Consider the following 25,925-nt stretch of genomic DNA (forward strand, 5'->3'; position numbering starts at 1 on the left):
CAGTAGTGCAGCTTCAACTGTTTTTTTTTTTACAAAACTAACTTAATCTAACTAAAATCCCATGATTTTAGTTAGATTAAGTTATAAAATGTAGTTTCGTTATAGTTTAAAAAAAACATTTTAGATCTGCTCCTTTTGAATTTGAATCGTATGAAATGAAAAGTAACAGTTATGATGACGTAATTGAGGTTTCCACCCCAGACCAAATATTGCATGGTGTGATGCAGATGAAGTCCTTTGGCTGCACAAAGTCAAAGACATTGTGTCTGAGGGAGAATTACGTCATCTGTCATTGACTTTGATTTTGCAGTTGCATAACATTTTTTGAGTGGACTGTAATGTGCTTTTCATTTTAGTCGTCTTTGTTCTTCATTTCAATGCTAAGTGATGAATATACACTCGTTCAGCACTGTATTACTTCCAATACTTCCAATAGATTCACTATAAGTTGTGATTTATTTTAATTGCAAACATTTGCAAACATTTCGACTGAAACAGCGGAGTATAGGGGCATGCTAGAATGCCTAATCATGGATGGTATCCTCAGCAAACAACTCCAAAGACCGAAAAGGAGTATAATATGCTATTTTAAAATTTGTATGGACTCACATGACTGCTGACTGTGAACTCCGGAGGCAATAGCATCAATTAGTTTTTTTGTGGCTATGAATATTCACGTCAACGATATGATAAAATATTAAGAAACAGCGCTGCTTCCGAAGCCTTACAGCATGTGCAGAGTAGAAGACACTCATTGTTCTGTGAATAACTCTTGCGGTAGCGTCTTGTTCGGAACACCAGCAATTATCAGAGACAATAATGGACGCTCTGATGTTCAGGTTTGCCTGAATGTGCTTATTGTTGTTGTTCTTCTCCAAATGAGCAGACAGACATGTTTACGATATCTGAAATGTTTCACTTCCCAGCTGTTCAACCTCAGTGAGCAACGTTACGACATCAACCAGCACAATCCAAAGGTAAGACTCACTATACTGTAGTACACTGTTTCCCAAACACTGGCTGGGGGTGCGGAGTGCGGAGTTGCGGGCACATTTCTTTTCAAATTTGAAGTCAGTGGGGCGAACAGTTCTCCAGTTACGTGGATTACAGATGACAATTTTCTGTAAAAAAAACAAAATATATAAAAAAAAACAATGCACGGAAAACAAAATTCAATGATTCCATGAATTAAAAAGTGAATGTTTAAGAAGTAGTGAAAATCCACAAGCCGATCTACAAGCTCAGAACGCGTCGCAAGCTTGCAGATCGGCTATTTTCACTAGTTTGGGTACCGGAGAATGCGCTAAATGGCTTTTGGTAATGCGCTAAAAAGTTTGGGAACCAATGTTGGTCCTGTTCTGTTGATGCGCCACCCCTTACCCCTTATCCCTAAACTTATTTGCCATGTTTTACTATTTTGAAAAACCTTTTAAAATAGTTCAAATAGCCGATCTTTTCATCAAGCTCAAAACGTGTTGATGTAGATTGGGTAGTTGAACTATTAACTTTATACTTGAAGTAACCACTTGAATGACCCCGGCATCCCTATTCTGGGAGGAACATTCAAGAGATTGGTGTAGATTGAAATAGAACGCAGAGTAGCCTATAGTACATTTCGGGACTGTTTCACTAAGTCTAGACTCTAGAGGGTCTAAGTATAAACTGATATTGATGAATTCCAAATATTATTTGATAATAGACCCACTTTGAGAAACCGTGCTCTAAAGACATGTAGAAACAACAAAGTGGCCTCAAAAATGTAGCTGAAGTGTCAATGTAGTCTACACTGAGGAGGCAGAGAAATATACAACCACCAACGTTGGTCGGCGCGAAACAAAAGGACTGGCGTGTGTGGCACTTCCGTGAACTCTCAGAAACAATATGTCCATCTCCACCCTCCCTTTCCTCTCTTTCAGGTGTTAGACTTTGGTTGGCCCGACCACCATGCTCCTGCCCTGGACAAGATATGCAGCATCTGCAAGGCCATGGACACGTGGCTGAGTGCAGACAGCCACAATGTGGTGGTCATACACAACAAGGTGAGAGCGCTCTGTCTGTCATGCATGTGTGTGCATGCGACGACGTGCGTGCATGTCTCCCCACTCTTCAGTCCAATGTACGTGATTTACTTTGATATGCTCAACTGTAACAAATAAATTCCCCCCTGCCATTGCCGAAACACACCTGTGGCCGAAACACACCTGTTGCGTCACGTTGTCCAAAAGAAACCCTAAGCACGCTAGACAAAAACAAGCCGGGAAAACAAACATAATATTGTCCGATATTATTCGGCAGAGTTTTTTTTTTCTTAACCCCGGGGTGTCCCCTGATTGCAACACATCATGTAATAATAACAGGAGCTCAGACCTCTCCAACCCACGTAGCCAAACAGCCCCATAGAGAGGCCACAAACAAGAGTGTCGCCATGGAGACCACTGCTATTTTCGCTCTCTCTCTCTCCCCGAGATGAGTAATGTTTGAGGACAGGCGTGTGTGTGTGTGTGTGCGCGGAGCTGGAAGTTTGCGGTGGTCACTAAGGAAGTAGTATATGGCGGGCGGCTTCGGATTTCCACGCGTTGACAACAGACCCTTTCCAGGAGAGGGTTCCGCACTGTTTTTAGTGGTTTATTTACTTACAACGTGGAACATAACTCAACCTTAACAATGCTCCTTATTGGTTTTGGAGAAATTGACATTCATGCTCCTCATTGACTTACATTGTAGCATGAACGCAAACAAAGTTGATTCAGACAATATAGAACAACTAAACTGCCTCCCCCTGGCCAGCCGGGGCGCCTGATGGAGGGGAAAGGTTATTGGTTGGAATAACGTGTTCCTTCCACGCGCTACGTCCAACCAGGGAAACTCCCCCCTGTCAGGTGTAAAGGAGCAACTTGGACACTCAAGCATGAAGGAAGCATGAGTTAAGTCCGTTGCTCTCCCCAGGTTGGTGGAGGGTGTGTAGAGCCCAGGATCACATTAGATAATTGACACAGGGGTGAAAAATGGGTTACAAAATCGTGGGATAAAAAATATATAAAAAAAAAAGACAATATAGAACATCACCAAAGCCAGTAGTGTTTCTTTTGAATGTGTTCTTTACTACGATCATCATGACCAACAGATGTGTTTTAACCTCCTGGTGTTTTAACTTCAGCATTGTTTGCTTTTCCAGGGCAACCGAGGCAGGACGGGGGTGGTGGTGGCGGCGTACATGCACTACAGCAACATATCAGCCAGGTGAGTAATGCGCCATAAGGGCTCATTCATGCTCAACAAAAATGACTGATGGTCCTGTGGTTTCCCTTCTAATTCTGGTCCTAGTCTAATGAGTCTACCATTTTGTTATTACACCACCGTCATTTTACTGGTATGGATATTTAGTCGTTTTGTTCTGAGATTACCCACGCAGCGGTTATTGCACACCTGTCCGCCCTGGAAGGGGGTCCCCTCTTTACACACCTGTCCGCCCTGGAAGGGGGTCCCCTCTTTACACACCTGTCCGTCCTGGAAGGGGGTCCCCTCTTTACACACCTGTCCACCCTGGAAGGGGGTCCCCTCTTTACACACCTGTCCGTCCTGGAAGGGGGTCCCCTCTTTACACACCTGTCCGCCCTGGAAGGGTCGTCCCCTCTTTACACACCTGTCCGTCCTGGAAGGGGGTCCCCTCTTTACACACCTGTCCGCCCTGGAAGGGTCGTCCCCTCTTTACACACCTGTCCGCCCTGGAAGGGGGTCCTCCTCTTTACACACCTGTCCGCCCTGGAAGGGGGTCCCCTCTTTACACACCTGTCCGCCCTGGAAGGGGGTCCCCTCTTTACACACCTGTCCGCCCTGGAAGGGGGTCCCCTCTTTGCACACCTGTCCGCCCTGGAAGGGGGTCCCCTCTTTGCACACCTGTCCGCCCTGGAAGGGGGTCCCCTCTTTACACACCTGTCCGCCCTGGAAGGGGGTCCCCTCTTTACACACCTGTCCGCCCTGGAAGGGGGTCCCCTCTTTAGTGATTATTCTACCTGTAGCAACATGGCCACCATGTGGCGACGTGGCTCTCCATTGGCCATCATCTAGCCTGTCTTATATCTATGACTATTAGACCCTGTTTTGTTTTTCTTGGGAGTTTTCCCTGGCCTGCTTGAGGGGGTCACAGACACAGGGCTGTTTGTTTGAGGGGGTCACAGACACAGGGCTGTTTGAGGGGGTCACAGACACAGGGCTGTTTGAGGGGGTCACAGACACAGGGCTGTTTGAGGGGGTCACAGACACAGGGCTGTTTGAGGGGGTCACAGACACAGGGCTGTTTGAGGGGGTCACAGACACAGGGCTGTTTGAGGGGGTCACAGACACAGGGCTGTTTGAGGGGGTCACAGACACAGGGCTGTTTGAGGGGGTCACAGACACAGGGCTGTTTGAGGGGGTCACAGACACAGGGCTGTTTGTTTGAGGGGGTCACAGACACAGGGCTGTTTGAGGGGGTCACAGACACAGGGCTGTTTGTTTGAGGGGGTCACAGACACAGGGCTGTTTGTTTGAGGGGGTCACAGACACAGGGCTGTTTGAGGGGGTCACAGACACAGGGCTGTTTGAGGGGGTCACAGACACAGGGCTGTTTGAGGGGGTCACAGACACAGGGCTGTTTGAGGGGGTCACAGACACAGGGCTGTTTGAGGGGGTCACAGACACAGGGCTGTTTGAGGGGGTCACAGACACAGGGCTGTTTGAGGGGGTCACAGACACAGGGCTGTTTGAGGGGGTCACAGACACAGGGCTGTTTGTTTCCTTTATTAAACGTGGGCCTGTGAAGCCCTTGTCACTGTAACAGTGATGGCGGCATTGGCGGGATGTACAAATTCAACTAGAGAAATCAACTTGACTGATGACCGTCAGCTGAAAATCATGTTTAGAGGCAACATGATTCTCGCAGAGAGAAAGAGAGAGAGAGAGACACACACACACACACACACACACACACACACACGCACACGCACATGCACACACCGAGAGACATAGGGGATAGTCAATGTAAAACCAAGTGAGCAGATGCGATGAGCTGAAGCAAGACAAAATAAGCCCATATTGTTCATCACAAGACCCACATCTGAAGACGTGCTGGAGACGGGGGGGGGGGGGGGGGGGGGGGGATGAGTCAAAGCGGTCATACTGTACTGCACAGGGACGACAGGCTGCGGCTGGGGAACAATAACAGCAATAAGAATATCAAAAGGATTTCATGTGATCATAGTTAGAAGTAGAAATGCGACGACTTTCATCAAATGACGGCGGATCACTCAGATCTTACTCTCCCTCCTCGGTTCCGTTCCTGTGGCCGAACAGATCTCGCTCACTTACAGTATATACAGTATAGCCTTTCGCTTCACTTTGTTATGTCTGAAATTGCCTTTTGGCGACGCCAACGGCATTCCCGTTTGCGTGGCCCAAGAACACTGTAAAGTTTTAATGTACGTATTCTCCAAAAATAACGGATCTGCGAGCTATAACAATAACAACGCATTACGGTGTGAACGTAGATCCGTTCTTTATGCCCAGCTTATACAGTAGATGGAAGTGCCGTGATTTCCCCTATCCAAAACATCATCAGGTGCTATGATTATACTAGGAGGAAGACTTTATTTTTAAGCGTACAGAAAGTGTTTAAATTATGTTTCTACCTGGTTAGCACCACCCACCTGCACTTAAGCCTCGCCCACAGCTGTGTTTTGTATGATATTGAGGGAGGGGTTAGGGTTATGATGTCACAAAAATGGTGTATTTTCGATTGGGCCTTTTGACTCAAAGGGTTCTTTAATGCGTGCCTTGTCCTTAGTTGGACAAATGCATTCACCTGGGGGTCCTTGACATGTGACTTGTCACTGTGTGAGAATCACTGGTTTAAACAACATTAGGAAGCAAGCCCAAATAAGCAACTAAACTTTAAAAACAAGCCCAAAAATGTGCAACCCATATATTTACAAGCAACTTTACAGAAAAATAAGCCCAAATTCGCTTATAATAAGCAGACATGGCAACACTGCTGAGCAGGCATGCGATCGGCTCTTGTGTCAAACCAAACATTTATTTTTGTACTTATGACGTGGTCTGAGACTTTTTAGGTCAAGGAGCATAATAGCAGATACCGCACTGCGCCCTTAATTAACATATGAATACTCCTCCTATGCTTAAAATTATGCTGACGAGTCGTAAGCCTTGTGTGTGTACGCTCAGTGCGACATAATATGCATATGTGCTTGCATAATATGGATAACGCACCTAATTATGGTATAACGCCTGAATTTAAGATGTGCATTATATAACCCATTCTGACCGGGCACCCATTTTGGTGTTGGCATCATGTTATGCTTTAGCTATTGAAAAATAGCAGATCTACAAGCTCATATCGCGCCACCGAGTGGCGCGATACGAGCTTGTAGGTCTGCTATTTTTTGAAAAATCGAAGAACGACTGACATTTTTAGAATCTGATCTCAGGTCAGAATGGGTTAATCAGACCAGTGTGTGTCCAGTGGAAACCTCGTGTGAATCTGATCTCAGGTCAGAATGGGATAATATTCTCACCACACCCCTGGGGGTCTATATTAGAGTAATGTTAACTCAATAGACACATACAAACAAAAAGTACAGAAAGCTCCATCTTTATAAGCTGCAATGCCTGTTACACATGGGGTTTTACCCACCCAGCTGTTTGTGAGAGAACGTTGTTTTGGCCGGAGAAGTTAACTCAGGTCATTCTCCTGCACTGTGACAGTGTCTGCCACAGTGTGCCACAGGCCCACAGCCATAGAGCGCTGCTTCCCAAACACTGGGTGCAACTATTTTTCAACAAACATTCCCGAAATAGCAAACATTTTCATGGTTTAAAAACATACGGCAATGATTATTTTTCAGTAGTCTCATGACGAAAGTCAAAGAAAAATCTAAGAAATTCCATGAATTGGAAAACAAATGTTTAAGAAGTATAGTGGAAAATAGCCGATCTGTACAAGCTCGCAATGTGGTGCGAAGCGACTCGTTCTGAGCTTGTAGTTTGGGTCCCGGGCAAACGCCTAATCTCTCTTTTGGGTCACGGCCTCAAAAGCTTGGGAATCACTGGAACTTACATTCAGTACAACAACTCACACCGTTTGACAAAGGACAGGCAAACAGCATTCATAATGTGATTTGATTCCAATCTGCATCAAACCTTTTTTCCCAACAGTGTTACAATTCAGTACAATCAATGGATTGAACATTGGATTGGACAATAACAACAGTATCAAGATTTTTGGGAGAAATACAAATTAATAAATTAACTTTAACTTTGTTGTCCGAGCATCCTCTACCCTCTATTCTCAGTAATACAAACCTGAGTTGCAACTGTTGTCGAACCACTTTCCCTCTACACCATTTCTTCCGATCTACAAGCACACAAAGTGTCGCAGTGGGACACCTTGTGAGCTTGTAGATCAGATTCGTTTTAACATTAATTGACCAGCTCACTTGTAATGGTATTTGATAGCAGCTGAAAGAAGGACCCTCTGTCCTTCTTTCTGAATATTTAGAAAATCCTATATTCAAACACAGATTACACTTTATCCGTGTTTGAATAAAGGCTTTATGATATTCATAAAGCTGGTGTGTAACCATGTGTTTCTCTTGGCATCCAGCGCCGACCAGGCCTTGGACAGGTTTGCCATGAAGCGCTTTTATGAAGACAAAGTGCTTCCTGTGGGTCAGCCGTCTCAGAAAAGGTCAGTGTTCCCTCACTTCCTGTTTGTGTTGTCAGGAGTTTGACCCCAAGGTGAACTGTTCCATCGTTCCAATCTCCTATCTCCATTCTCCACATTTCTTACCTTTAGTGTGGTTATTTTTGTGTAAATTAACGTCCTGCTTGATCATACTGTACACATACTGTACTGTAGTACTACTGTGTCACACAAAAGCATCAAAAGTAGCAGATCTGCAAGCTCAAAGCTTTTGAATTTGATTCCTGAAAAGTATAACAGCTTTGCACATAAGGTTTCCACTTCACAGAGATGATATTATAATGATAACTATGACTACAGTGCATTGATTGATTGATTGATTGATTGATTGATTGATTGATTGATTGATTGATTGAATTCATACATGATTATTAACAGTACAGGTAGGTTATTCTAAAAAGGATGCAATAACAATACAATGCAATACAAAACTTTGGCATAAAGCTCAGTAAAATCACAAGGTATATTTGCAGATAAAGGAGGGGTAGGGGACCAAAAAAGGTTTTTGTTTCACTCACTGTGTTTTGTTATGGCTTTCCTCTAGCTCCAGTTAGGCTGGAGGCAATCGAAACTGGTGGCAAGCAAACTGACACTGTGGGAGTGTGACGGGCAGTGAGTCCCCAGTTGACGTAGACTACACTTGCATCGAATCGCACTAGAAAATAATTCAGTATAATATTTAAAAAAATTATAATGATTGAAAATGTAATAATATGTGGTCTGTTTATGTAGTATCGACCTCAGCCAAGCAGTCCCATGAGTCTTGTGCTGTTTGCGTGTCGACTGGCGGCGTGCTAGCTTCGGTACCGGCAGGCTTTTATTTTCGTTTGCATTCGCTAAAAAAAAAAGAAAAAAGCCTGGGGAAACCCATTGAAGATCTGGTATAGGAAGACCACTTCCTTGTACTTCGCTAACCAATAACAGGGCAGAGAGGCGTCACTCCAAATTTGGTGACGTCAGTGTTCACCGCTGTTTTCTACCGTGGAGGGGAGGAGGGGGTCGGGATGGGTGCTCAGATCGTTGAACCAATAGGATCCACCGCTTGTTTTTGGCCGGTACCCGCCCCTCTAGACCAGAAAGCACACGTGAGGTTTGGCCATGCATGCTAACGGCGTGCTATCCACCGCTGTCCTTACCAAGCACAGATTAGGTATCTTTAGTTACAGTACACATGGCAAACACCCTCATTCCCCTTTGTTGCTAAAACATGAAGGATCCTGCAACAATCTGATCTGTTATCCCCCCGTCTTGTCACAGGTATGTGCAGTACTTCAGTGGTCTGCTCTCCGGACACATCAAGATCAACAACAAGCCCCTGTTCCTTCACCACGTCATCATGCACGGCATCCCCAACTTTGAGTCCAAAGGAGGTACGCTATACCAATGTACGACTCGAACTATGGCGGAAAATGGCCGGCGTCGACTACCTTTTCTTCACCAAAGAAAACTAAATACAAACACAGCTACTGTATGATGACTAAAACTATGATTGGAAATTTTGAGAGGAACTATAGTGGAGAAGAGATCCAGTAGAACAAGTTTGGTTGCGCTTGGGTATTGTGCTCAGAAAATAGATTGGCTATTTTCATGCAAGTGTAACATCAGGCATTTACAACCCCATCAAGGCCTGCCAAAAAAATTTTTTTGTCAAAGTCAACTGCAGATTCAGTGGACTAAAATTGTATGATATTTAGTTGACTGACTAAAACTAAAACATTTCAGATTAATAAAATATGACCGAAACTAAATTATATTTTATATATAAATAGCAGATCTACAAGCTCGAAAGCTGTCGTACTGCGACACATTTTTGAGCTTGTAGATCCACTATTGTGGCTACTTTTGTGTGACATTGAATGACACAGTAGTAGGGCTTTTTTTATTCATTTACGAAAAACATAAAATACGGAGATAAGAGTAATACGACAGTAATATGGCCCTCTGGAGTGAGTGTGGACATAATAGTGGCCCTCTCTCCATCATCAAAGATTGAACAGATTGAACCGTTAGGATCGCCTGGACTGTCTACCACCTTGCTCCATGCTTTTTTCCCCCCTATTTTTTAATCAGGCATCTGTTCTGGTTTCCCCAGGTTGTCGACCATTTCTCAAAATCTACCAGGCGATGCAACCAGTGTACACGTCTGGGATCTAGTAAGTCCTATAACCAACACATGCAAGCACATACACACATACACACAGACACACGCACGCACATGCCTATAATGGCTCCCTTATTTCCCTTTATGACCCCCTCCTCGCACGCACACACGCACGCTCGCACGCACTCACGCATGCACAGCAGTAATGTACGGGTGTCATTCTTGGTGAGCCAGTGGAACGGGCAGATAGGCATCTGTGGCGGACGCCACCCCCAAATTTTGTACTTTTACTCCACTCAATTTTTCTCAAAACATTTGTTACTATAGTTACTTTGTAGATTTTGATTATTATTACAAAACATACTTTACTTCAGCTCTATATACATTTCGACCATTTGAAATTAGCCGATCACATCGCATCGCATTGTACTGTACTGCTATTTTCAAAAGATCTTTCTACTGTATATTGCAGTATTGATACTTTTACTCAAGTAAAACATTTGAGTACTTTTTCCACCACTGGGGGTCAGAGGAGAGGAGACTAGAGAAGGACAGAGAGAGAGAGAGAGGGAAAGGGATGGGAGGAGGGGAGGACATGAGGAGAGGAGAGCCTCAGGGCTGGCATGTGCCCTCAGGTTGGCATATAGGGCAGTGCTGCTTTATCCCCTGTTTCTGTTCCTCAGGTTGGCACAGCGGGCGCATATAGGGCAGTACTGCTTTGTTCCCTGTTTCTGTTCTCGCTCCCTATACTTTATCCATCTTTACCCTATCTATTTGCACCCGCGGGGCCATTCTGTTATAGCCTCATTATGTTACACATGCATGTTAACCCATTCTGACCTGAGATCAGATTCATACGAAGGTTTCCACTGGACACACACTGGTCTGATGAACCCATTCTGACCTGAGATCAGATTCTAAAAATGTCAGTCTTTCTTCGATTTTTCAAAAAATAGCAGACCTACAAGCTCGTATCGCGCCACTTGGTGGCGCGATACAAGCTTGTAGGTCTGCTATTTTTCAATAGCTAAAGCATAACATGATGCCAACACCAAAATGGGTGCCCGTTCAGAATGGGTTAAACAAAACATGCTGGATTAAGGCTGCCTGAACCCCCTTTAATCCTCCCATGCTGTGTGTTGTTGATACAGGTACTGTATATATGTACAGTAGCTTAGCAGCACAGTATAGAATCCGCCACCACGTGAAACCATCAGTAGTACAGTCAGTACATACCTACTGCGAGGTTTGCAGACTTCCGACCCCTTCAGGCGCCAAATCACGCTCCTTCTCATCACCCCCCCCTCTCTCTCTCTCTCTCTCTCTCTCTCTCACACACACACACACACACACACACACACACACACACACACACACACACACACTCACATGCCCTCTATTAGCACCGCGAGCCTTTGATCCCACTCTCCAAGCAAGACAATCGTGTAGACACTAATTCCCCCACTGAAGGGTGGCTAATGACCGCTCATCCCCGGCACGGTGTTTGACCGGTCATATGAGTCGCAGCACTTTACAATCATACAGTGCATTAAATCCAGTTGTTTATTGGAAGATGAAGATTTTCTTTTTATATCTACAAACTATCTGTTTGTTTATAGTATACCTATACTGTATCCTACATTGTCCAACTCCACCATATGCGCACTTCTACAGTGATTTGTCTTCATTCCTTTGTGAGGCCTGTTCAGCATACATGCTGTAGTAGGCCCATTTCATAAAGGGACAATTGCTTTATTCATCTACTATATAAAATGCTGTTGATTTTGTGTTGCAGCAATGTCCAGGGCGACAGCCAGACAAGTATCTGCATCACCATAGAGCCTGGCCTGCTTCTCAAAGGAGACATTCTGGTAAGCACGGCACACGTTTGGCTATTGGGGTGTAACGGTTCACCCAACATGAGTCTTTTAAACACACAGTGTATCTAATAGGACGGAAGGAAGGGAGGAAGGGAGGGAGGAAGGAAGGGAGGAAGGGAGGAAGGGAGGAAGGAAGGAAGGAAGGAAGGAAGGAAGGAAGGAAGGAAGGAAGGAAGGAAGGAAGGAAGGAAGGAAGGAAGGAAGGAAGGAAGGAAGGAAGGAAGGAAGGAAGGGAAGGAAGGAAGGAAGGAAGGAAGGAAGGAAGGAAGGAAGGAAGGAAGGAAGGAAGGAAGGAAGGAAGGAAGGAAGGAAGGAAGGAAGGAAGGAAGGAAGGAAAGAAGGGAGGAAGGAAGGAAGGAAGGAAGGAAGGAAGGAAGGAAGGAAGGAAGGAAGGAAGGAAGGAAGGAAGGAAGGAAGGAAGGAAGGAAGGAAGGAAGGAAGGAAAGAAGGGAGGAAGGGAGGAAGGAAGGAAGGAAGGAAGGAAGGAAGGAAGGAAGGAAGGAAGGGAGGAAGGGAGGAAGGAAAAAGGGCGGTTTTGAAGAAGTCAATTGGATTTGCATGTCTTAATGACTGTTGGTAGGGCATACCACATATTGAAGGAAGGAAGGAAGGAAGGAAGGAAGGAAGGAAGGAAGGAAGGAAGGAAGGAAGGAAGGAAGGAAGGAAGGAAGGAAGGAAGGAAGGAAGGAGGCAGGGAGGCAGGCAGGCAGGCTATATTTGTGTATTTGTAGCCTCGGAAACCCAGACGTTTTATTTAGTGTACTTGTAACAAGGGAATCCTATTTACTTACCTCACTTTGTGTCCAGGTATGGTATGCTTGTGCTGTTACGTTTTATAGTTTCCATTCACAGAATAAATAGGGCTATAAAAACTGTGGGAAGACTGTTGGCTTGGGTCCTGTATTTCGGTCTAAAGACCCTCATTAGCACACAATATGTTTGCTGTAAAATATGATGTCAAAATGGCAGCTGAGGTATTATACTTCCCTCTCCAGGCATGCTGGAGATATACAAGGTAAAATGTAGCTGCAATACTGATTTTGTTTAAAAAGTAACAGTTAGTAACCGTGACAGAGTTCACTTTTCTTTTACCGTTTAGAGAGGTGTTTCATAAATGGGTGAAAACATCAGCCCGACTACCTTGCATCTCCTTTCCCCATCACATCATCACATTATTATGGTTCTCTGGGTCAGTGGTGGAAAGTTACATTTACTTAAGAACTGTACTTAAGTACAATTCCGAGGTATTTGTACTTTACCTGAGTATTTCCAATATCCAAATATTGTACTTTTACTCCACTACATTTGAAAACATTACCCACTTCAGCCCTATACATGTCAGCCATTTGAAAATAGCCGATCTACAAGCTCACAATGTGTCGCGATGCGCAACACATTGTGAGCTTGTAGATCTGCTATTTTCAAATGACGTGTATACATTTGAGTACTTGAACCGGGACATTCTGCCCAATGACCACTTTTACTTTTGGCATACTTTAAGTACATTTTGAAAATTTGAGCAATACTTTTGTACTTTTACTCAAGTAGATTTTAGAATTCCGGACATTTATTTGTAACAGAGTACTCCTACATTGCAGTCGTGCTCCTTCAGGAAAACATTTCAGCACTTTTCCCACCACTGATCTTGGCACACACACACCCAGGGCAGTTCAAGGCAACGAGCTCCGTGCGTCACGTCAGCACCTTTTGTGCTTATGCTGCGTCATGCCGGCCACAGCGCTGTCCACCTAATGTGTCCCCTGGCCTCATCACTGCAGCATGCAGTGTTTCAAAGAGGGATCAGTGTTGGCCTCATCACTGCAGCTTGCAGTGTTTCAAAGAGGGATCAGTGTTTTCCTCATCACTGCAGCATGCAGTGTTTCAAAGAGGGATCAGTGTTGGCCTCATCACTGCAGCTTGCAGTGTTTCAAAGAGGGATCAGTGTTTTCCTCATCACTGCAGCATGCAGTGTTTCAAAGAGGGATCAGTGTTTTCCTCATCACTGCAGCTTGCAGTGTTTCATAGAGGGATCAGTGTTGGCCTCATCACTGCAGCTTGCAGTGTTTCATAGAGGGATCAGTGTTGGCCTCATCACTGCAGCTTGCAGTGTTTCAAAGAGGGATCAGTGTTTTCCTCATCACTGCAGCATGCAGTGTTTCAAAGAGGGATCAGTGTTGGCCTCATCACTGCAGCATGCAGTGTTTCAAAGAGGGATCAGTGTTTTCCTCATCACTGCAGCGTGCAGTGTTTCAAAGAGGGATCAGTGTTGGCCTCATCACTGCAGCATGCAGTGTCTCAAAGAGGGATCAGTGTTGCCACATTGTGTGATTGCAATAAGCAACCATGTCTGGGGAAACCATCTATATAATCTAGAGTCCTGCACTATTCTTTTCAATGGGGGTTGCTCAGTGGCCGTTGAATGAACCAGAAGAACACTCTGCTTCCGCATTTCTTCGATTTGCCCACCGGGTGTGCAAAATGCGGAAGTGCTAACAAGCGCTCCGTGTTAAACCCTGCGCCCTCGGCCATCTTTATTTTTTTTGGCCACCCCTGAATCCGTGAGGGTATGGGGGGTGGGCTGAGTGGAGGGGGGGGGGGGGGGGGTAATGGATTCTGCAGAACGCATCATCTGACCATGCAGATGCCTGCTCATGCTTGTTATTCTGAAAGCGTGCACACCTTGTGAGCCGTGCCCCGCGGGGAGACAGCATTTCACAGTGCCATATTCAATAGAGCTCAGATATCTGGTGTTTGGTTATTTTGCCGGGATAGTGATTAGGCTGATAAACTGACCTCTTGATGAAGTGAAAAATAATTAGCTGTCCCCGGAATGAAAACGGAAAAAAAAAAAGATTTCAAGGAAATAATTCTGGGCAATTTCTAGGTATCTGCAGGGCATAGATCTGAGTCTTGGCTGTGCTGTAGGGCATAGATCTGAGTCTTGGCTGTGCTGTATGACATAGATCTGAGTCTTGGCTGTGCTGTGTGACATAGATCTGAGTCTTGGCTGTGCTGTATGACATAGATCTGAGTCTTGGCTGTGCTGCAGGGCATAGATCTGAGTCTTGGCTGTGCTGCAGGGCATAGATCTGAGTCTTGGCTGTGCTGCAGGGCATAGATCTGAGTCTTGGCTGTGCTGTATGGCATAGATCTGAGTCTTGGCTGTGCTGCAGGGCATAGATCTGAGTCTTGGCTGTGCTGTATGACATAGATCTGAGTCTTGGCTGTGCTGCAGGGCATAGATCTGAGTCTTGGCTGTGCTGCAGGGCATAGATCTGAGTCTTGGCTGTGCTGCAGGGCATAGATCTGAGTCTTGGCTGTGCTGTATGGCATAGATCTGAGTCTTGGCTGTGCTGCAGGGCATAGATCTGAGTCTTGGCTGTGCTGTATGACATAGATCTGAGTCTTGGCTGTGCTGCAGGGCATAGATCTGAGTCTTGGCTGTGCTGCAGGGCATAGATCTGAGTCTTGGCTGTGCTGCAGGGCATAGATCTGAGTCTTGGCTGTGCTGTATGGCATAGATCTGAGTCTTGGCTGTGCTGTATGGCATAGATCTGAGTCTTGGCTGTGCTGTATGGCATAGATCTGAGTCTTGGCTGTGCTGTATGGCATAGATCTGAGTCTTGGCTGTGCTGTATGGCATAGATCTGAGTCTTGGCTGTGCTGCAGGGCATAGATCTGAGTCTTGGCTGTGCTGCAGGGCATAGATCTGAGTCTTGGCTGTGCTGCAGGGCATAGATCTGAGTCTTGGCTGTGCTGTATGGCATAGATCTGAGTCTTGGCTGTGCTGTATGGCATAGATCTGAGTCTTGGCTGTGCTGTATGACATAGATCTGAGTCTTGGCTGTGCTGCAGGGCATAGATCTGAGTCTTGGCTGTGCTGCAGGGCATAGATCTGAGTCTTGGCTGTGCTGTATGACATAGATCTGAGTCTTGTGACATAGATCTGAGTCTTGGCTGTGCTGTATGACATAGATCTGAGTCTTGGCTGTGCTGTAGGGCATAGATCTGAGTCTTGGCTGTGCTGTATGACATAGATCTGAGTCTTGGCTGTGCTGTATGACATAGATCTGAGTCTTGGCTGTGCTGTATGACATAGATCTGAGTCTTGGCTGTGCTGTATGACATAGATCTGAGTCTTGGCTGTGCTGTATGACATAGATCTGAGTCTTGGCTGTGCTGTATGACATAGATCTGAGTCTTGGCTGTGCTGTGTGACATAGATCTGAGTCTTGGCTGTGCTGTGTGACATAGATCTGAGTCTTGGCTGTGCTGTATGACATAGATCTGCAGGGCATAGATCTGAGTCTTGGCTGTGCTGTATGACATAGTCCAGTGTTTGTCTAGGTATCTGCAGGGCATAGATCTGAGTCTTGACTGTGCTGCAGGGCATAGATCTGAGTCTTGGCTGTGCTGCAGGGCATAGATCTGAGTCTTGGCTGTGCTGTATGACATAGATCTGAGTCTTGGCTGTGCTGTATGACATAGTCCAGTGTTTGTCATTTTGGTTTCAAGTTTGGGTTCTAGTTTATTTTAAAGCGCATCTGGAATGTAGAAAACGCATTTCACAGAGCAGGAAAAAAGGAACCACAGGATCAACAAGAAAGGGACTGCATATTTTCAGAATATCCATAGACACAAAAGGAGAGAGGGGTGTATGTTATGTTATGGATGAGTTGAATATCCATAGACAAAAGGAGAGAGGGGTGTATGTTATGTTATGGATGAGTTGAATATCCATAGACAAAAGGAGAGAGGGGTGTATGTTATGTTATGGATGAGTTGAATATCCATAGACAAAAGGAGAGAGGGGTGTACAGTATGTTATGTTATGGATGAGTTGTGGATAAAGTTGAAAAGTTGAGCTCGGAAACAATTTGACAAGTATGATGTTGTTCAAGCAAGGAATTGGTTTGATGAAGCTGTATGTGATAGTAATACAGGCAGGGGAGGTTGTACCAAACTATTACTAACCCATTCTGAACGGGCACCCATTTTGGTGTCGGCATCATGTCGTGCTTTAGCTATTGAAAAATAGCAGATCTACAAGCTCATATCGCGCCACCGAGTGGCGCGATACGAGCTTGTAGGTCTGCTATTTTTGAAAAATCGAAGAACGACTGACATTTTTTAAATCTGATCTCAGGTCAGAATGGGTTTAATCAGACCAGTGTGTGTCCAGTGGAAACCTCGTATGAATCTGATCTCAGGTCAGAATGGGCTAAACAAAACGTTGTTGTTGTAGCTTACAGTATATTGATGCTGTTGGGCAGAAACCTCTTATCGCCATATTTGAACTTTTTGTGGGTTTCTTTCCGTAAATTACTACAGCGTCACACAAAAACATCAGATCTACAAAATGATACAAAATGTGCCACGAAGAAATATTGAGCTTGTAACTTGTATAACTGCTACTTTTGCAATTCTTGAATTTGGATCATAAAAAAGTAACGACATGTGGACATATGGGGTTTCCAGCCGACAGAGACCATGTTTTCTTCTGCCTTTTTTTCCCCCCCACTTCTACTTTTACAAACTTGGCCCACGAGCATTGTTTTCCCTCCTGGATCACCACCCCCCCCCCTCCCCCACTCAGTGGGAGGTAGAATCTAAATATCCCAGAAAGCCGCAGTAAAGCTGCAGGACATTTCACTGATCCCGTCTCTTCCTCGTCTTCAAGCCTTGAATTGTTTGCTCGGATTAGCGTTGTAAGCCCCCCGTCGGGTGGTTCCTCCATGCACGAGCAGCATCGCGGCCACTGTACCTCCTCCACTGTACCTCCACTGTACCTCCACTGTACCTCCACTGTACCTCCACTGTACCTCCACTGTACCTCCACTGTACCTCCATGCAAGTGGAAAAAGCACTCAAATGTTTTACTTTGATATTGACTAAAAATGTCAATACTAAAATGTAGACATACTCTTTTGCAAGTAAAAGTCTGGAATTCAAAATTCACTTGAGTAAAAATTACGTATTTGTATGAAAATGTACCTATTCTATAGTATCTCAGTGTGCAGATTGAATGTCCCATTTCACAAGTTTTCAAGTGTATAATTTTTCTTTCTTGAAAATAGCAGATCTACAAGATCTGCTATTTTCAAATGGCCAAAATGTATAAAAGACGGAAGTGGTTAATGTTTGTCACAATCTACAATCTACAAAGTATAAGTAACTAAGGTTTTACAATAATTGTATTGGAGTAAAAGTGCAATATTTAGATCTGAGATGTTGGGGAGTACTATTAAAAGTACTGGAAATTGTATACTGTACATAAGCACAAATTCAAAATTGTACTTGTATGTACAGTACTTAAGTTAATGTACTTAGTTACTTTACACCACTGCCTTCAGCCATGATGGGTCACATACTGTAGGAAATTATTTCTTTAGTTTGTGCAGTGTGTAGGTGTAGGTGCATCGACAACTCACATGGTGTTCAGCGTAATATACAATAACAAATAAGGAAAGAAAGAGTGGGGGACATTTTCCTAACCACTTAAGCCCTATACATGTATACCTACTTTGTCATATGACAAATAGCGAAGATTGCCGATGTACAGTCTCATAAGCTGTGTGTGTGTGTGTGTGTGTGTGTGTGTGTGTGTGTGTGTGTGTGTGTGTGTGTGTGTGTGTGTGTGTGTGTGTGTGTGTGTGTGTGTGTGTGTGTGTGTGTGTGTGTGTGTGTGTGTGTGTGTGTGTGTAAAAACAAAACACATTATGCAAATCATCTGGAGACCCACTCCCCATTTGGGGACGCCCCTGAGTCCTGACCCACACGTAGAGAATCTCTGGGGTAGAGAATGAAGATTGTCCTCTGTGTGGTTGTTAGTGGTGCTTTATGAGGCTCTGGTGTGGACAGCAATGGCCTGTATAATAATGCCATGTGGAGAGCGTAGGGCCATACATTTACGGGGCTATATATAAAGGAGTCTTAAATGCTTTCTCTAGCGCGGAGCCAATGCAGTGAAACGAGCCTGGACCATGAATCAGAGGTGACATGCTTTTGGCCAGGCGTCTCAAAGAACAATGCATGTTGTGCTCACTGTGGAGTCTGGACACTCTGGAACAGAGGAGGTATTGAGTCAATCTGTAGCAATGCGATTTGACTGTATCATTTTCCTTTGATGACCATTTCATTCATTTGTGTCCCTCGTTCCGAAGAGGATCTCGCTATTATAATAATAATTATTATAATAATTATTATTATAATTATTTTTATAGGATCTGGCTATTATAATTCTTGGCCTGGGGTGCCACAAACCACTGCATTTTCAGAGGAATGCACTGCATTCCTCTTGAGGACAATCTGTGCGACTCCTCACTAAAAGCTTCTAATCACAATGTTCCATCCAATCCAGTCTCACGAACCATCGTAAGCCTCTGCGAGTGACGGCGGCAGATGCTGTGTGTGTTAACGTTTGAACATTCGCCACACTGTGCTCTGGACACACTTTCTTGTCCACTCCTCCTGCTAATGTGGACCTATAGAGAACAGACCACTCCTCCTGCTAATGTGGACCTATAGAGAACAGTCCACTCCTCCTGCTAATGTGGACCTATAGAGAACAGTCCACTCCTCCTGCTAATGTGGACCTATAGAGAACAGACCACTCCTCCTGCTAATGTGGACCTATACAGAACAGACCACTCCTCCTGCTAATGTGGACCTATACAGAACAGAAGACGTGTGCGCCACACCTCGCACCTGGTTATGTCTAGCCTCATGTATACTTAGTGTATACTGTACCTGCTGACAGTCTTCTATGCCAACTGGTTCCCTATTTGTGGGTCGCGGACACATTTGTATGGGTCACTTTATTTTTATTTTCTTTTCCTACTTGTTTTTAATTATTATTATTTCAAAACATTTTCAAAAAACATTCCCAAAAAGATATATATACAGTACATGCATATACATTAGAAAACAAAAACAAAACAAACAAGATCTACAAGCTCACAATGTGTTGCTTCGCACCGTGTTGTGAGCTTGTAGATCTGCTATTTTCACTAGTTTGGGTCCCTGGCACAAAAATAACTTTGAGTCACGGGCTAAAAGGTTTGGGAACCACTGCTATGTGTATGTAGATATCTTTGTCTTTTTTGGCTGTTTGAATTTTTTCCCTGACCCCCTTTTCTTCTTTCTGAAAACAACAAAAACAATGGAGCTCGCACAAAAACAAGCTTGCACCCACGTCTTTACACCTGCAAACTTGTGCCATGACACTGACTTTGATACTGATTCTGATTCCTTCTCCCTTTAGCTCAAGTGTTACCACAAGCGCTACCGCGGGCCCTCCAGGGACGTGATCTTCCGCGTCCAGTTCCATACCTGCGCGGTTCATGACCTAGGCATCATCTTTGGGAAGGACGAGCTTGATGAAACGTTCAAGGGTAAGGCAGGGGTTCAAGGTTCACGCGTTCTAATCTGAATCAACCTCAGTTAACCTCAATTACTCTGACACACTCTTTGTTTTGCTTCTCGCCTACAGACGACCGATTTCCAGAGTACGGAAAAGTGGAGTTTGTCTTCTCCTTTGGACCAGAGAAAATACATGGTAAGTATCATTTCCTGGGATGTTGCTGCTGAGGTATTTCACTGTACATATGCCTGTGTTGCACTGGTGGTGCTTAACATTATGCAAAGCAGCATGAGCGGAAAGAGTACTACTATCGTACTGATTGATTGATTGAAATATTTATTAACAGTTTGTAGAATTTACAGTACATTTTAAGCACAAACTCAAGTACTACTTGAGTGAAAAACGTCCCTGGAGGGCCCGCGGTAGCGCTTGTGGTAACACTTGAGCTAAAGGGAGAAGGAATCAGAATCAGTATCAAAGTCAGTGTCATGGCAAAAGTTTGCAGGTGTAAAGACGTGGGTGCAAGCTAGTTTTATTGACCACAATCTTAAGAATGTAAATTAAACTAATTGTTATTATTTACCATTTAACAGACACTAGGTTCATTTTTTTACCTGGTATCTATAGTAGTTTCAACATACAGATTGTCATTTCGATAGTATATTGTTTAGGCAGATCTAGGTTCTTGTTTGGTTTACCTGGGATCCAAGTTTATTGAGGCACTACAATGTCTCATTCTATGTACAGTATATGATTAACTTGCTTAATGTAAGTCGCTCTGCATAAGAGCAACCGTTTACATGCCCTAATTGCAATTGAGTAAAAGTGCAAAAGTAGCTCTTTTGAATACTCCCGCGAGTATTAACAGTCTTATACTGCATCTACTGTAGTCACATGTTGAGCCAGAGTTTAACCTTTTCAATAGTAATTGGTAATTCCTACCAGCACAACTACTCTACTCTATAGTGGTGAGCTACTGTACCTTTTTATATGAAAGCTTTCTCAAAAATGTACTTTTTATTGCATTTCCAAAAGTGGTTAAAGGTAGGGTAAGTGATTTTCTTTGGTTAACAAGTGTTAAATAGCTCTTTATGAAACTTACCCTACCTTAAAGTACAATACTTTATCTGCTGAAGTGCAAAGGGCCGACCCTGTGTGCAGGATATTCACAGCTTTTTGTCTGTGACATTTTGCATTATTGGTCAAGGCATGGATCACCTGGAGAATGGGCCGAGTGTTTCTGTGGACTACAATACCCAAGATCCTCTAATCCGCTGGGATTCCTACGAGAACTTCAACCAGCACTGTGAGGACAACACAGAAGGTGAGTGGAGTTGAAATATTGATAATGTAATCACATAAAGATATTGTGCCAGGGACCCCCATACAACTTTGTGTTCGAGCCGATCGAGGCATATAGGGTTAAAGCGGTTCAACTGAGTCGCACGCTGTATTAACTAATATTCCTGGTGGATCCACTGGAAGCTCCTCAAGGACCCCCTTGTTGGTCCCCGGACCCCCCTATAGTGAACCACTGATCAGCTGTATTTTGCATGGCATTCTGGAGGTTTGCTCACATTGTATAGCCAGTGCCGCCGCCAGACATACGCCCTGTGCGTGGGATTCATATGTATCATATGCGTAGGGCAACCAAATGGTCAGTGTATAGCTGAGTCTGCAGAGCATAGAGGGATTACCAGACAGTCAAATCATAGTGTAAGACGTGGAAACATAGGCTACAAAAGCATCAGCTAAATGACATATATTATGTTAGAGTTGATATCAGGTATTTTGTTTTTTTGTTTTTTGTTTGTTTAAGACACATTTCCCCGCAGTCTCCTTTACTCAGTGGCAGCAGTTAAGGAGAGCAGGGAGAGTCATCCATTCCAGGCCATAAGCAACACATGTCATCAGTGGGTGCATGTGAGTCCGACGGTATTGTTGGACTAAAGTCTGTCGGACTGTATGCCTAACAAACGTACTGTATGTGACATTCTTGATGTTGAAATTATAGGTCTACAGTACACACAGCCACATGGTGGAAAGTAACCAAGTACTTCTACTCAATACTGTATACTTAAAGCTGCACTATGTAACGTTCCTCTTCTACTTCATACTTCTACTCCGCTACATCTCAGAGTATTTAAGGCTTATTGCTTTTCTAAAACGGTTACAAACATATAGCAATAATAACCTAATAAAACGATTGAATTCACAAAAGTAGCTACGCTTTGCGCCACCAGAGCGAGCCACATCACTTTCTTGTTTTGCTCGGCAAGTAGCCCCAGTGAGGAGTGGGTTATCGGTGGAATTTACACCGGTCACGTGACGGTAGCCTCGATACCCAGGCTTTCATTTCGTCTGCGCGAAAGATGAAAGCCTGGAAAAAGCCGTGGGCTGAACCAGTCTAAAAGTGGGAGTCAACCCTTCCGGGTGGGCGTCGCTCTAAATTATGTGACGTAGCGCTGCACTAGGGGGGAGAGGAGGGGCCGGGGGTGACGGACAGATCGATGAGATCCAATCAGGGTGCGCGCTTTTCTGAGGCGCGACCCTCCCATCTAGGCCAGAAATGTCTCTGCTTAGGTCAGGCTAACGTGACGGTAACCAGCCAATCAGAATCAAGTATTGGGACTACCCGTTTTAGAATGGACATTATTTTACGCCCTCTCCCACTGCTCTGGGGAGACTCAGCGTCTCCCCTATATACTTCTACGACACAGTGTCTATTTTCTTTAGTACTTTTAATTTGGCACTTTTTACTAAAAGTAAAATTGTGAATACAGAAATACAGAGTATTTCTACATTGTTGTATTGTAACAAAACAAACAAACCAAAAAGACAAGCTTTTGACTCAGCGTACACTGCAGCATTATGGCTAGAGAAGGACTCTCATTTATGTATGGCTTCCTTCCACAGCTTTCCACATACGGGCACACGTGCAGATACACACATGGCACATGTGCACGTATACTGTACACACACAGGGGGACGCTAGACAGGTGGCACTCACATACAGTATCCTCTCTTGTGTGCCGTAAAGTTAACGAGGTGTTAATTGCAGACTCTTAACAGCCAGTGCACTCATGGCACGGCCGAGGTTATGGTTGGCCTCGTTTAAAGCTCTGCTTGTACTTGGGTTTCATTGTACAGATCAATAATACTACTTATAAATAAATAAGCGGGAGTGTACATTAGGGGTCTTTTTTTTTACGATTAGGAATTCATGTTGAATGTGGGAAAGTGCTGCTAAGGTGGGTTCCCATGCACTTCCCAGATCAGCCCTTATTGACGATTGGGCACTCATTGAGCTCCTGCACACCTGTGCACTGGACCTTCATCTTATCTTTATATTCTAATTGTTTGCGTTTCATACGACAGCTCCACACGAAAGTTTCAAAAGTAGCAGTCAGATCTACGAGCTCGATAGGGGGCGCAAAGCGACACATTTTGAGCACGTTGATCTGCTGTTTTGCTAGTTTTTTTTAATTTAAATCTTGAAAAGTAACAGTTTTGGACATAATTATGCATTCGGGCCACAGATCATTATTTTGTATCACTGGGACCTGCACTATGAAATCTTCAGTGTTAATTAATCTCTGAGGGTATTCAAATATAACCAAATGAACCCGTAACGGTCCATTTGTTCGCTAACTATAAATAATTTAGCTGGGGACCCCTCAGAACCTCCCCAAAGACCCTGTGGGGTCCTGGAACCCATTTGAGAACTATTCCACTAGTCAGATTATGTGAGAGGGTTACGCACTGTGTCTGTGGATAAGACTCGAGTCTAACTGTAAATGTGACTTGGAAATGCAATTTAAATGATCGGGTGGAACTTGGAACACAACTTCATGTTCTCTCTTGCATAATTCAATACACATGCACGCACGCACGCCTGGGTGTTGTGCGTGGTGTGTGTGTGGTTTGTTGTGTGTTGTGCGTGGTGTGTGTGGTTTCCTGGGTGTTGTGCGTGGTGTGTTGTGTGTTGTGCGTGGTGTGTGTGGTTTGTGTGTGGTTTGTGTGTTGTGCGTGGTGTGTGTGGTGTGGGTGTTGTGCGTGGTGTGTGTGGTTTCCTGGGTGTTGTGCGTGGTGTGTGCGTGGTGTGTGTGGGTGTTGTGCGTGGTGTGTGTGGTTTCCTGGGTGTTGGTGTGTGGTGTGTGCGTGGTGTGTGTGGTGTTGTGCGTGGTGTGTGTGGTTTCCTGGGTGTTGTGTGTGGTGTGTGCGTGGTTGTGTGTGGGTGTTGTGCGTGGTGTGTGTGGTTTCCTGGGCCGTGTGCGTGACGCAGAGAACAGATTGAATCTGAGTCCTATTAGAGTTTAGACTTCAGAGGGAGCTTTAGTTTAGACTTCAGAGGGATCTTTCTCACACTTTCACCTCCCTAATCTACCGCTCATGGGGTCAACACGGTTCACCTCGGCAAGTTCACGTCATATGACTACATTAGAAGTGGAACGTCGTACATTAGCATCTGACACTGAAGTGTTAACCACTGTAAGTAAGCCTTATACTGCATCACATGGCATATCTTTGACACTGTAAACGACATGCCCAAAATAGAGACAACAGGTTGAAAGTGGTATAATTGAGACTAAGAGACCCGACTGGTTTCTATGTTAACAACATTATACAACAATTACAATCTTTAGTTGTTGTTACTGTGCTATATTATTAGTGGGTGCAGTTTGTGAAAGAAGCCACACAAAATTAATGGCGATGTGGTCCTTGCATCAGACTAATCGATTTGGCTGATTAAGTCAAATCTATTCACGTTTGGTATTGCTTCGCTGTTATACCTACAATAAATTGAAAAGGTCTGCATTATTCGATTGAGCTACAGAACCAAGACCAAGACCAAGTCGGTTATTGGTTCTAAATGTAATCTTCTATACATTTTGGGTTACTTGCCCAGTCCTAATCCAAACCCTGCTAGACAGCTTTGCTTTGTGAACGAGCGATCCTGTTTTTATTTATGAAAGTAAACAGTGCGTTAACAGGTTGTTGTGCATCTCAGGGTCACTAAGCTGCAACCATAAAGGACCTTTTTACGAGTTTAGCGCAAGCCAATCGATTTCCAGTACCAACGAGAAAATACCCCAAAATTGGACTCGCATGACTTGCAACACCGTGACAGTGTTGGTGGTTTCTCCATTATGAAAGGCTTTTATATACAGACTCTGCATAGTCTGTCGATGACTCGGTTGCCATGTCTGTTATAAGACTTTGGGCTTGTTTTTCTGTAAAGTTTGCTTGTAAATATGGGTAGTTTTGCATGCAGGTTGCTGTTTTTTTGGGCTTGTTTCTAAATTGTAGTTGCTTATTTGGACTTTTCTTCCAAAATGTTGTAAACCAGTGCGGTTCTTGGGCATTTTCTAATCAAGGCTTTGATACTTTTACTTTAAGTAAAAAAAAAAAAGGTGAGTACTTTTTCCACCACTGTCTGTTTGTTTGTGGTGACCAAATGGAACGCTGTGGACGCTAAGGACCCATATGGGTCTCTCTGTGGATGCCAGAGCAGAGAGGCATTCCTGGGTTCAGCCACAAGGCCTGGACGGAGCATTCCGGATGGTCTGGTCACTCGCTCCTCTGACCAAAAGTGATATTTTCACCAGTGCCCCGAAATGGAAGCGCACTACACCCTGTTGTAGCGTTGCGGTGTTTATCCTTTATTGACCGAGGCCATCGCTACTGGAGCAATGTGTGAAATTCCCTCACGGTCACACGCATGCTTGGACTGTTGTTTGTTAACCACTTGAACCATACGGTATATATACTGTACTTCGTTGTACGCCAGATAGAGAAAATTGATGATCTAAATTCATTGCTCAT

The 25,925-nt window shown here is 44.3% G+C and overlaps 1 protein-coding gene across 1 annotated transcript in view; it reads left to right on the forward strand.

Annotated features, from left to right (window-relative positions):
* tns1b (tensin 1b) overlaps window positions 1-25,925 on the forward strand; it is a 322,987-nt gene that overhangs the window by 213,556 nt on the left and 83,506 nt on the right. Inside the window, 10 exon segments of the mRNA XM_083777327.1 lie at window positions 927-977; window positions 1,917-2,039; window positions 3,176-3,240; window positions 7,658-7,741; window positions 9,014-9,126; window positions 9,849-9,909; window positions 11,653-11,728; window positions 20,001-20,130; window positions 20,229-20,292; window positions 21,299-21,423. Of these exon segments, the coding sequence (XP_083633453.1) occupies window positions 927-977; window positions 1,917-2,039; window positions 3,176-3,240; window positions 7,658-7,741; window positions 9,014-9,126; window positions 9,849-9,909; window positions 11,653-11,728; window positions 20,001-20,130; window positions 20,229-20,292; window positions 21,299-21,423 (892 nt within the window).

Source organism: Protomyctophum parallelum (genome assembly GCF_964188405.1).
Source record: "Protomyctophum parallelum genome assembly, chromosome: 11".
Classification (NCBI taxonomy): Eukaryota; Metazoa; Chordata; class Actinopteri; order Myctophiformes; family Myctophidae; genus Protomyctophum; species Protomyctophum parallelum.